General features: G+C 42.5%; 2 protein-coding genes across 3 annotated transcripts in view; one reads left to right on the plus strand and one right to left on the minus strand.

The window, feature by feature from the left end:
• The window catches only part of UMPS (uridine monophosphate synthetase), a 57,031-nt gene extending 49,843 nt beyond the window's left edge, over positions 1-7,188 (plus strand). For both annotated transcript variants that reach the window (XR_013394415.1, XR_013394416.1), the window contains one exon: positions 5,791-7,188. The gene's annotated coding sequence lies outside the window, so the exon portion shown is untranslated. The remainder of the gene's footprint in view (positions 1-5,790) is intronic.
• The window catches only part of ITGB5 (integrin subunit beta 5), a 77,174-nt gene that overhangs the window by 38,643 nt on the left and 24,956 nt on the right, over positions 1-13,575 (minus strand). Inside the window, exons 4-7 of the mRNA XM_028743685.2 lie at positions 9,772-10,021; positions 4,958-5,126; positions 2,642-2,803; positions 89-184 (exon numbers count right to left, since the gene is read on the minus strand). Of these exons, the coding sequence (XP_028599518.2) occupies positions 89-184; positions 2,642-2,803; positions 4,958-5,126; positions 9,772-10,021 (677 nt within the window). The remainder of the gene's footprint in view (positions 1-88; positions 185-2,641; positions 2,804-4,957; positions 5,127-9,771; positions 10,022-13,575) is intronic.

Genomic DNA, 13,575 nt, shown 5'->3' on the forward strand with positions numbered 1-13,575 from the left:
CCACTCTGACTCTACTGACTTCCCCCTTCACTTTCCAGCAGGTTTCAAACAGGAAACCAGTTTCTTCCTCTTTGTGCCTAACACTTACCTTATAAAGAACATAGTGACTTTTCGTCACTGCAAAAATTAGGTGTATATTGTTCTCAGCTAGTTTCTCTGCAAGAAGAGCAAGAGAAGGATAATCCTAGAAAAAGACAAAGAAAGAGAGACCAGTGAAGACAAAGAAAATGAATTTTAACTGCTTTGCAACTTTAATCCTATTTGCCTGCAAGTAAGTTTCATTGAAGTTAACAGGGCTTCCTTCTAAGTAGATATGGATAAAATTGTGCTTTAAAAGACTCCAAGCGTATACAATTATAACTAAGCACACACATCTGCAAATAAGAGATTTCCACACTATGGATGTACTGTAAGACCTATTTCATATTACGGCATCCGTGTGTCAAGGAAGGGAACTCTGTGGCTCGTCCAAACTAAAGCTGTATTCCTGGTTTGCCATCAGTTAAGTGCACTCATTATGATCACGTGAAAACTAGGCCAATTCACAGGGTGGTTGTTATAGAGGTAAATTACAGAGACTTGCCAGGGCAATTACCCAAAATAGGCAGCAATAAAATTCAAGTGCTTTTATTACAGTAAAACAAAACAAAAACAAGAGCAGGGCAAGTTAGTTAAAACTTGATAGGTAACAACTCAACCCACCCACACAATGGCATACATGAAGAAATGTGCCTTCCGCTGGCACTGAAAACTCAAAAGAATCAGTGGGGTGACGAATTTCATAATCAGGGAGCCACTACCAAGAAGGCCTCCCCTGTAGAGCTTAATACCCAGGAAGGCCTATATGGTATAGTGGACACTTCATCACTTAACTAGTTTCCAAGCAAATTAGTCGCATTAAGTCAGCCAAGGAACGAATAAATAGGCATGCTGCTCAATTCCCCTCCAATTATGGGGTCAGCCGTTCTCTTTACCCTTTTTCATTACATCCCAAAACCTCTTCTCAGGAAGTTCTGCATAGCTTGCACTGAGCCATCATGACCTCCCATCCAGGCTAAGACCTGACTGTAACCATGTGCCCACATTATGTATTCTCAGACTATTCTCTGCACTCTCAAAAGAAGATATAAACCAGTGGAGCTCTCCCTTCCAGCACCCCCCCATTACCCATACAAATGGCAGTGAAGTAACAGCAGGAGAAGGCAGCATCTTGCCCCTGTATAAACAAGTGAAGGAAAACTTCTCTCACGTCACACATTTGGAGCAAAGAAGAGAGCTCTGACAATAGCAATCCACTCTGTTTAGGCCATGTATCCATCACCTCCAGCTCAGAGCAAAGCTTAGTATGAATGCGCTATTAAGAATACTGTTTATACCCTCCACTTCTTGTTACATATAAAATTATAGGCAAGATGCTGAATAATTTGTACAGACAATTCTGAATACCTAACCTTTAGTGCCATCTGAATCCCACAGAAATTAACAAGACACATATTCCATGAAGCTCATTCACCTGGGAGTTTAGGATTGCAGCTTTAAGCATTTATCTATCCACATTAGTACTATCCATTTCAATAGAAATTAGACATGCCAAACTTTTCACTACTTCCAGCCCGTCTTGTGTGGACCGGCCAGTAATGTTCCCATTTTACAGATGGAGAAACTGATGATCAACCAAGGCCATCCAGCCAAGTCTCTGTTGGAGCAGGAATTGTGAACCACACTGACATTCCATTGTGAACCACACTGACATTCTTCCAATACTATGCTGGCAGAATAGATTTTCATGTGATTTCTAGGCTACTACACAAATTACAGAAATGGCCAATGAATATGTATATTTACTGATTTTGTTTACTCAGGAAAACAAAGAAATGTCCTGTGGAAGGATTCATGCCCATTGTCTAAAGACAGCGAGTTAGGAACACTTTCAACATGGAGGGAGGGGAACATTACATGCTCATTAAAGGGCACAATAATAATTAGGATTTGCAATTTGCCTGGCCTGCAGAAAAACAACCCAACAGCTATGCAAGAACAAAGCGGCTCTTCATCCAGAAAAGCCGAAGAAGGAAAATAGCTATCTGCAGACCTCTCTACTGAATTCAAAGTGTCAAATCAAGGTATACCCTTGTCCTTTGATTACCAATATTTTATTTATATACCGAGACAAATAAATGCAAGGACAGCACTTAGCTAGTAAGGGGCATAGAGAAGCTGAAACACAGGACTGCCGCTGAAAGCATAATGGAGACACAACAAGTTGCACTAAGACACAATAAGTTGTGAGATATTCACATGGCCACTGTCTTTAAACAGCAGTTAAGGGTTTGGGGGTAACAAGTTGTTCCATCCTGAAATGAAATGCAACAAGGATCAGTGATACCGAACACTGATAAGGAGCAGTTGTTTACCTCACAAAACATTGAGGCAAGAGCTGGAATGAAGCAAGGGACTCCATGCAGCAGCTTTTATATGCACTATTTTGCCTCATGCAGAGCTCCGGAGACACAGGGGAATGTGTTTTTAAAACTGTCTAATCATCCAAATGTGAAGTCAAAACAACACTGTGGCATTCAAGAGACCCTCAGAATGATAACTAGACATTTTACACATCCGTTTCATTGCTATGCATTCTCACCAGTTGATTGGAAGCGGTGTATTCGTTGGCCTCATTCAGGTGGCACTGCCCGTCATGTGGCTGCACCAATCCACCCAGCTTCCCATCCAGTGCTATGTGTGGGACATCATCCGTAGTGAACACCAACAAGTGAGAAGCCTCCTTCCGCCATCCAATCTCCTTCTACATTGAAGTCAAGGCAAAAGAAGAAACCCGTCAGCCTTTGCTCATGCCAACAGACAACTTCTTCCTGCACCAAGCCATTGCATCAGGAGATAGGCATTGCTTAAGTATCATCAATAACAGAGATAAAACTATCTTGTAAAAGAGCTGTGAACAGAAACAAAGCCACAGGAAAACAATAAAAACAGAGCAGAATTATAACCATAACCTTCAAATTCTGTAACCAGAAATTCTAATTCATGTATTGTAATAAACGAAGCAGAATTGTAAGTAAAAATATGCAAATTCAGTCCCTGGTGAGTAACTTGGAATGCACAGCATAATCTCTGCATGACATTATCTGCTGCAATTAAAATATGCTCTTCCTGCCACTGGTAGGAAGATATGGAAACCCAGTCCTCCAAATATTCATCTCAGTGGAATTAGGCATCATCCTTCTGACAGGAAACCCTCTTAAACAACTGACTCCTGCCTAAAACGGGCAAATGGTTGCTCTAGCCATTCAAGCACAATGATGTTTTCAGTGGTCAACATATATGTTGCAGCCAGTAGCTGACCGCATAACCTCCAGGTCCAGCAAGATGCCATATCAGCTGTGAAGCAGGTACAATACCCCAGTAGCCTGTGAGACCTGCTTATTTGAAGGAAATACCCAAAAGATCAAAGGCTGCAAAGGGCAGGCCAAAGCAAAATATAAGATGCCATGTATGCACTGCAGCAACTAACTGCATTTTCCAAGGGGATATATTAGTTTAGGGAAGTTGCACCTCCTTTGAGGTCCACATAGACTTGGTCAACTTGGAAAATCAGATTTGCTGACCTCAAGTCCTGTAAGAGTGCACTAATCATGCAATCGTTCCTCCGGGGGGGGGGGGGGGGAGATATTCTATTACAGTCCCAAACTCTAGAATCATAAAAAGTGGCATGCATTTTATATTTGCTCCCAAAACTTAGGAAAGCAGCTCGATTTTCAGAACAGTGAAAAAAGGTGTGAAGAAATAAAATTTAAAAAGCCATGCGAGACATTATTATTAGCAGCAGGTGTAAAAAAACCAATGTTGTCTTTAGTGCTCCCTGCTGAACACAGGAAATAACTCCCCCCTCCAGGGAAGTGACAAACATATTATCCTTTTATTATGCTGACAGCAGTTTGAATAAAAATTGTCTTTCTGCCAAGAGTGGAACTTTTGCCAAGGCAGCTGATGAGAGGCAACTGTGCCTGCACATTTAAGAAGCAGGCTGTGTTTTGATCCGCACAGAAGCTATGGGTTTTATATATATATATAAAAGGAAAACAAGCAGCAGAAACTGAAGCTCTGTCAGATAGATGCAACCTATCCAAAAATAGTATCAACAGAATCTTAAAATAGGCTGTCATGCCATATACCTTACTAATATACAAAGGCAAAAAAGGACAAGAAAAGTATTTTACTACAAATGCTGCACCCAAATCCCAGTGCCAAATGCAGTCATTGTTCATAAACAAGAGGCATATTTAGGATCTACTGGCAAGGAATGCCACTGATGGAACTGCCAACCTAAGGGACAAGTAACAATGGCACTGCAATTTTTCTTCAGATAGAGACATATACTAGGGATAGTGGCACCCAACAGATACAGGGACACACAAATGTGCCAGACCCTTTCTTTTTGTGCTTCGAAAGGGCAAACTAGCACATATACACTGTGGTGAGATGAACAAGTCCCAAGTCCCAAATCTCACTATAGAAATGTATAATTTCCCCAGCTAACCTAAAAAGCACAAATTCCACATGGCGCACAAAGCTATTCTGAGAATTCATTTATCAGTGCCATTTTTAAAAGTATGTTCTCCCCACACACAACCAATTAACTTCCCATCTCCAATAACCGCAACCCCTACAGGCTACAAGGAATGGCAGATACAATGGTACCTTGGTTTGCAACCGCTTTGGATTACAACCGTTTTGGATTACAACCACGTCAAACCTGGAAGTGCATGTCCCTTTCTTTTAAAGATTACAACCCATGGGGGGGGGGGAGGCCCTACTGGCAAAAGCGCACCTTGGGTTACAACCTGTTTGGTTTAGAACCGGACCTCCGGAACGAATTGTGGTTGTGAACCAAGGTACCACTGTATAGTCAACCATTCACAATCTGCCAGAAGTTACTCACCTCACACACAGCAGCCTGCAAGATTGCGTCAAAGCCACCTTCTGGGGCATCCCTATTGCGGGAAACCTTCTGTTTCTGAACCTCTTCATTAAACCGGTCAACTTTATCCGTGAGGGACAAAAGGTGGCGAAATCCAAAGGATGGGACGCAACTGGGAAATAACTTGTAACTAGAAAAGAAATGAAACATCATTGTGAGTCATTTGTCTGCACAGTGAGATAATAACACCAGAGTTTGTGTCCCACTTCATACCTACTAAAGCTGATCAAGAATGCAAATTCAGAGCAACTTTCTGGCTTGAAAAATTACTCAGATTCTGAATTATGTACAATACAGTGACACTGGAAATGAGGAACTTAATTTTGAAACTGAATATGCCCCAGACAGGTGTCTCTATAGAGACTTCTTTCTGAGTAAACTTGGTACTGGCTGTTGTTCAGGACTGAGATTTTGGCATGAACCAGGAAAGAAGCAGGCAAGCATTAGGCCTGCTCCAGTTGGACTGTCCCTTCCAACCTACCCCAAGAGGGCAATATTCCATCAATTGCCCTGTGGGGAGGATCCTGATGACTTTTCAAGTAATTAAAAGATGTTTATTGTATTTTTAAAATACATAAATTTAATTGGAAGCAACCTTGGAAATATTTATATTCCAAAAGATGGGAAATAAAGAATTGTAATAGATACCTCAATATTTCAGTGCATGTAGTTTAAATGAATAAGAGAGAAACTGGCCTGCAATTCCATTGGGGCTAGATCAGGTGCTCATAATGTGTATGCAAAAGAGCCCTACAGATTTTTAAAACATATTATTTCCCCCCTCCTTGTCATAGTGTCACTATCACCTCGGCAATGTGAGAAGCCCACCAGGGAAGAAGAGGGGCCTGAACTGGCCATGATGAACAACGGCTGCTGCTGCTGCTGCTGAAAGCTGAGGAACAGATGGAAGGAATGCTGGAAAATTCTGTTTTCAGTCTCTGTCACTCTGTCTTGTATTTACATGACTGCTTTATGTACTCATGTGGTTTAACTGACAAGCTCATTTCTCCGCATGGTATGTGCTAGAATGAAGCAAGTCTCTCGAGTCTCCCCACCTCAGAAACTGAAAAACAACTATCCCATTTGAAAAGGACTTATTTGCTTTGCTTTCACTAGTTCTATGGTTTCAGGAGAATAATTTCATTTTAATCATGCTACTTTCTTTTATAAGCATGAACAGGAGTCCCTAGAAGCTTAGCAGCTTCTAGTTCAGTTAGCTAATACTCTGTGATTTGAAGCTTAGCAGAGATCTTATGTCAGTGTTAAGTTGGGGTGGAGGCTTTGGCAAATTGGCCATCATAAATAACACAGAACCTCAATATGCTTGTTCTCTCCTCTTCATTCTCAGTAGTCATATATGCTACATACTAGGGGTTGTATTAAATGAGGCTAAACCAGTCTGAAAAACAGAGCTCTGTGAAGGGTGTAGAGGTGTCTCCTAACAAGTCACAGCACCCTTAGCAAACTACAGCCCAGAATTCTTTGGGAGAAGCCATGAATGTTTAAAGTGGTATGATACTGCTTTAAACGTATACTGCAGATGGGACTGTGGTTTGCAAGCAGAAACCATCCTCCAACCAAATAAGCATACCCTCTTCTCCCCTTCTCTTACCAGTTTTAATCATAATTTTAACATTACATCTGCACTGAAAGTAACCCCTAGTTTCAGGTCACTGCCAAATCATCTGCCAACCAGATTTCAGATCTGGTATCAAATCTTGCTTAAGTTGAAAACCACTTAATGTTGAACCACAAATTAGGGAAGCAAGAAAAAGAGACACCGGTAATTAGCAGCAGCAGAGGGGGTTGGGGGAGAGAGGTGAAGGAAGAACTGCCTGTCTCCTGATTTAAGAAACTCCTGATTCCAAAGAAGAGTATACAGAGAGTCAGTTGTATCTCCACCAGGACAAAGATACTGACTTTTCTAGTAGGTTATGAAAATGTGGCCTTGAGTGGGTGTGATTAAACAGGCTCTGTAACCATGATAAGTTACATTAGAGGAGGACATATGTATGTTTGGTATTTTGCCTTCCTTGTAAATTTGCTGAAAACCCTGACTTCCCCTGCTGTCACTTTGGGGTTGAAGTGCTTTTCTTGTTCTGTGTTTCTAGCACAGAACAGTTTGGACGATGTGCACTAATTACACACCCCAAAAAACCGTTAATTAAAGTGCAGGAGATTTTGTCTACAAATAGTGGTTCACTTTACAGTTCTCTTCCACAATTTTGTGGTTTATTCTCCTTTTTTCACACGGTTATCTGCCTAATTCAGGTGTTCACAGTCTACATGCAATGACAAGTCGCACAAATCAGAGGCCCACTGACAAGCCTCACACCCTCCAACACATCCCTTTCTCCAATCTCAGCCTTCCATGAACTGGAGAGCCAAATGCTAAAGTGAGGAGCTTCCTCTACTTGTGAAAGCTGCCTGCCCGATTTAGAACGCTCGGGGCTATTAGCATCCCTGATTCACATCACTTTCCCCCCTACAAAGGTGATGTGAATGGCAAACAATGACTGCATAGATGGAACAAGCACAGAGACTGCAGGGATACGTAAACCAGAGAAGAAACAGTAGTATCCAGTATCCCTGGAGCTTTGTGCTGCACAGAGCCCAGAGCAGGTGAGCATGATGTCGTGCATAATAGGCCTCGACTGGCTGACACGAGGCAACCGTCAGAGCGAAAATGCTCATTTTCCAGAGCCAAGCATTCATTGACTGCCAGTTTAATTTCAGCAGTTTTGTGGATTCCCTCATGCCCAAGGTTACTGACACTGGATAGAAGATAACAGGGGTTCCAGATGTGGGAATGCTTTGAAAAGAGGAACATGGAGTTAGGTTGCTCCTAAGTCCACAGTCCTACAGGTACTTACTTGAGAGTAAGCCCCACTGAACTCAGCGAGACTTGCTTCAGAGTTACCATGCATAGGATTAGGCTGCAACTTTCAGGGAGCGCTGTATTTTAAAACTAATCTGCATGCGTGCAATGGACGCTAAAGAAGACTCCCGCTTTAAAAGAAGAAAGGTTCTTCTACTTTTCATGGATTTAGATTCAGGAACAATACTTGCATAGCTGATGGTCTTTTCAATGCTTCAGATCACGTTCCTCACCACTAGCGACCCTGATACCCCCTTCCCCACAATGATGCTGGCCAAAAATATATAAATTGCTATACAAATTCAATTTGGGATAGAGCATGGGTAGGCAAACTAAGGCCCAGGGGCCGAATCCGGCCCAATTGCCCTCTCAACCCAGCCCGCGGATGGTCCAGGAATCAATGTGTTTTTACATGAGTAGAATATGTCCTTTTATTTAAAATGCATCTCTGGGTTATTTGTGGGGCATAGGAATTCGTTCATTTTTTGCTTCAAAATATTGTCCGGCCCTCTACAAAGTCTGAGGGACTGTGGACCAGCCCCCTGCTGAAAAAGTTTGCTGACCCCTGGGGTAGAGCAAAATGCAAGCAAGGCTGCCGAGACTGGTGAAAAATACATATGCATAAAATAATTTGTTATTTGTTTTGGATGCAACACATCCGCTCAAAAACAAACTGCACACAAATGTGCATTCTGGCTGTGCCAGGAGTGTGGTTGGTGTGATGGGAAAGGGGTGTGTAAATGCAGTGTGTGTGGAGGGGGCTTGAGTGAGCCTCCAGCTTCTATCTTTCTTATATAAGCTCTCCTTTTAAGTAAATGATTTTGCCTGCAGGAACACCTATACCTAACTATTAGGGTTAGGGTTAGAAAAGTCTCCCAAAGTGTGTTGTCAACAGAGCTTTAAAATCTCTTAAAACTTTTTCTTTCTAAAAGCCACAGGAGAGTTGCTAATTATTCATGCCAAATAAATTTGCCGTCACTAGGCACTTGTTTGAGATCCTGGAGATTGCTCCAGGAAAAAAGTATGAGACAGTAGTTGTTAACTGCACCAAACATCACTGCAAGTTAGACAGTAATACTAGCTGGGATCCAAAGAACTACTTTTAGCTGTGTAACTCAAAGGCTTGTGATCATTTGGTAAGTTCAGGTTTGTTTAACTTTTACTCTTTGGCAGACACCACTCACCATGTATCAACTACTTTTGCAAACCACCCATTCCCCTTTGAGTTGCTTGCAGGTGTTTTGCAGGCCCACACAATCTGGGACCCACTAACACAACTGCAGCCCTCCAGTCTAGAAGGGACTCGCAATGCTTGGTTTTGCTGCCTTTCTGGGACCTGTAAAAAAAACCAGGAAGTTGTCAAGCCACAACAAATGGTAGATGGACCCAGTTTAGCTTGGTGAGTCACTCATCTATGCAGGCCTGGTCTTCTGCCATGCAGTCAGAGGGGACTTCCAGCCAAGAAAATCCTAAGCAAAGCACTAGACTGAATGGGCCTTTGGATCCTGGCCACTGCCCTAATTTTACATACACAAATGCATAGGCCAAGAATATAAAGAATAATATTTTCAAAAACCCAAGGACCAAAGTTTCCACTTCCCAAATGTATTTATATCTGCACAGTTTAGAATATATATATATTTTTAAAGGAATATAAAAACACTGCATCGCAGATATCATGATCCTACACAAAATTCAAAATAGACCTGTTTTTTCAAATGCGAGGTGTCTACTTTTTAATGATCCTGCAAGCTGTGAGGTCTTGCAAGCCCTTCCCTGCAGCCATGGGATGCTGCTGCAGGTTCTAGCTTGCTCTGCTCAATAGGAAAGAAATCTTATGTTCTTGCACATTCAGTGCCAAAGCAACAACTGTAGCAGCTGCTGGCCCTTTGCTTACCCAGTGCAAGGGTTGTTCTGGTATCTAGGTGCTGTGTAAGAAAAGGGAGAAATGCTTTTGTCCACGAAAGAGCCAAACCCAAGGCGGAAATTGCTGGTGAGCTTCCCCATCTCTTCGGCCAGCGTGGTTCCCAGATTCCGGATGTTGTCCAAATCATCCTTCATGGAGAGGGAAAGGTCCATCAAATAATACAGGTCCACGGGGTAGTCCTCTACCTGCCGAACGTGCACATGGAAAGGCGTTGGATCACCTGTGGAAGCAGCAGGTTTGTGGCAGGTTAATAACAAGCAAAAGGCAATCCAGTTGTTTCCTTTCTTTGCCTTTTGCATTCACTCAGCTCGCGGTGCAAAATCACCCCCTTAACTGTTACCAGAAATAGCCACAGATTCATGCCTGAAATATGAATACTTCTTCACAAAGTTTCCTGTTGCAACATGTAATTGATATAACATGCCAAAATCCAGGCAGCATACTTTCCTTTTTGTAAAATCTGTAAGAGAGCCCTTCCATTAAGGCTTCAGTAGCAGCCTGGCAATTGCAAGGGGGAGCAACTGAAGCAATTACTCAGTTAGAACCATAGAAATGAAGTTGGAAGGTACCCTGAGAGTCTTCTGGTCCAACCCCCTGCAAAGCAGGAATCTCTAAAACATCCATGGCAGATGGCCATCGAACCTCTGCTTAAGAACGTCCAATGAAGGAGTCCACCACCTTCCGAGGGAGTCTGTTCCATCGGCAGGTGATATCAGGGCCACAACAATAACCCTGCAGCACTACTCTGATGTGGCTGCTCTTTAGCTTGCATCCATACGGGCAGCCAAGCCACAACAATATTTCCCAGTTGTGAGACTTGCAGCTACTGGCTGGGAGCCATTTCATTTTTATTTTTATTTTTGTTTACCAATGCACTCAAGCTAGTTCCCTGCAATAATAATAATGGATTAAAATCAAACAGATGCAATACTAAAGAGAAAGGGAACCAGAAAGGAAGAAGAAAATAAGCAAATTCATGTACCACGGCTGGTGCATGAGACAGTTCTAAGGAAGGTGCCAGCCACTGTCTAGAACAATGGAGGGGGCCCTGCTGCCTTGCCTCTCCCTCAGAACGGCTGCAGATGGAGAGCGTTCTGAGAAGAGAAGAACCAAAATAGAAGAATGTTTCCATTAAGCTGGTGGAAGGGGCCCTTCTCTCTCTCCCTCTGTGGCGTTTGCCCATTCCTTGTGATTTTGTTTGTACAGGGGGGTGGAAATGGTTAATGTAGATTGACCAATGAGAAAGCTCAGAGGCGGAGCCTACCTGGTTTTGAGGCTCAGCCCAGAGGTTTTACCATTGGGAGATAGAGGAGTCAGAGTCACAAAGAGACAGTAAAAGATGAACATAGTGGTTGTGACAGCTGGAGTGAGAGACAGGGATAGAACTAAGAGAGAAGAGTGTAACAGTGTGAGATAGTGCCACATCTAGTTAAGGGCACGCATTTGGGAAACCGTTCTGAATATATTTAAAACTTGTTTGTTCTTCAATAAACTTTAATCTTCCTTGTTGACTTTACAACCTGACTGAGACTCAGTATTTTACCAGAAGAAACCTGGTTGGTGGCAGCGGAAGAATAAAGCAGTGGTGTGCAGGTCAATAGTCCGTGAAACGACTGGGAGCTCTGTACGAACGCCACTCTCGCTCTCTTAATTAAGTGGAATGGAATGAATGTGGACTGGTGATTACAGGACCATGTGGTCCTGCAGTATCCCAGCTCAACAATGTGCCTTAGATTTTCCTAGGGTTTGGGCACCTGTGTTACTGGGCTAGTTGGGGACAGAAGAATATCAGCACTTCTATGATCAATGTAGAGTCAAGCGATGCTCTGAACTATCAGTTTCTACGTCAAATCGTTCAAACAAAGACTGAAGTTAAATCCAACATATTTTAATAGGCTACTATGACACATGCATCCCCCTGCCACCTTTTCCTCCCCTCCCATTGAAAGCATTTGATAAGCATTTGAAAACTGAAATCCAGATGCTTCGTAATGGTTGGTTCTAATAGGCTTTGCCTGGGAGCACTATTCTGTCACATCAAATGACATTTCTAGCTCAATAGATCAGGCTCTCTTTCACAGCTGGGTGAGTTAGATCCAGCCACCCAGTGCAGACCCCAAGCAAGATTTTCACCTCCAGACTGTCAAGGAAGTAGAAAGTAGCTCAACTCCTAGGCCACTCAACTGAAGTAATCCTGTTTATTGAAATATATATTTTGCTTGGTGTAGAAACAAAACAGAGTCAGTCTCATTTACTAACTGCTCGTTTTATAAAAGCTTCTCCACCACTTACACTAAGGGCTGTTTGTAAACGGAAGCCTTGCTTGTAACACTCAATTATGTCCTGTTGCGTCTTGTATAATTTTTTGGTAACAGCTGCACAACACAGGTATGCAGCTAGGAAGTTATGGCTTCAAGGGTTTACAGACATAATCCTTCCTCTCTTCACAACCTAGCGAAATAAGATTAAATCTACTTTGGCCCCATAGGTATGCACAGATTTGTGGACACCCAGCAGTAGATGCTCATCAGCTTCCTCTTAAGAACTGCCTGATAGTGAAAGCCCTTCACCATAAGGTCCCAAGGCAGGTCACAACCATACGTTCATATAACATTAAAATCACTTAAAACAAACTGGTGAATGTACATGAACAACAGCAGTGGTCCCGCAAAAAATGGCAATTCCACATGGCTAGCAGAGTAACTTAGCACAACTTCTTTTTGACAGTAGTCCAACTTCCTTTCTCCATTGACATATATATGATGGTATTACAATGTTCGTAGCCATCATTGGTAATAGATGGAGATAGGACAGATTCTAGCTCAGGGAGAGGAGGAGGAAACAGGACGCAAAGGAATTGAGGTGGGGTGGGTGGACAACGGCTTGAGAGCATAATGCAGTGATGGAGAGGTGGGGGACAAGGAAGAAAAGGCTCAACAGGTTAAAAGGTCAAAGTAGCAAGGTCCCTAAGAGTGGGAAGCTGCAGGAGCATGGAAAGACTGGCCTGGCTTAGGACAATATAATGCCATTGGCTTCCTCTGCAGTAAAAGACCATTATAACCCCGTGAAGCTATGGGCAAAGTTTATATACACAAACATACAAAAGTGCTTTTCCTGTGTACATATTTTTTCTACACTTTCACATTTTGTTACCACTGCTTTTAAAGCCCTGCAATTTCATTTTATTACGCTCTGAAAGAGGATTTGCTCTTTTCCCCCCTTGCCAAAGTAAGAATTTCACCTGCAACCTAAAGATTCACTGTTGCTGAAGTGATTGATGTGACAGATGGCTCAGCTCTAGCAAAGCTTTTTTCCACCCTGCAACTGCTAGCAAACAAGGGAGCCTTGTTCCCATTCAACAACTATTTTCTCTTTGCAAACGCATTCTCTCTAGGACAATTGGAATGCGTCACATGGAGGGCGATTCTGAATGTGTGAACTTGTCCTGAATCAAATGTGAACTTTCAATCAATAGAAAGCTTTAAAATCAACATTCACATTGCAGCATTAGGCTTGTATATATTACCAGCTCCTAGCTGCATCCACTCTGGATATGCATAGATTGATTACCTACCTGATGTCCAAAACAGAAGCAGGGCCATGGATACAGTTTTGTGTATCTGTTGCCGTGTCTCATTTAGCAGCGGCAACTATATTAATTGATTTGCATTGGGGAGAACAGTTTACAAGAAACCATAAGCCATTAAAAGGTATGCACCCAAAGCTCAGTGAAACGGAATAGACTTTGCATACAGAAAGCTTCTCAAAAAGCAT

The sequence above is a fragment of the Podarcis muralis genome, chromosome 1 (genome assembly GCF_964188315.1).
Source record: "Podarcis muralis chromosome 1, rPodMur119.hap1.1, whole genome shotgun sequence".
NCBI classification, from domain to species: Eukaryota; Metazoa; Chordata; class Lepidosauria; order Squamata; family Lacertidae; genus Podarcis; species Podarcis muralis.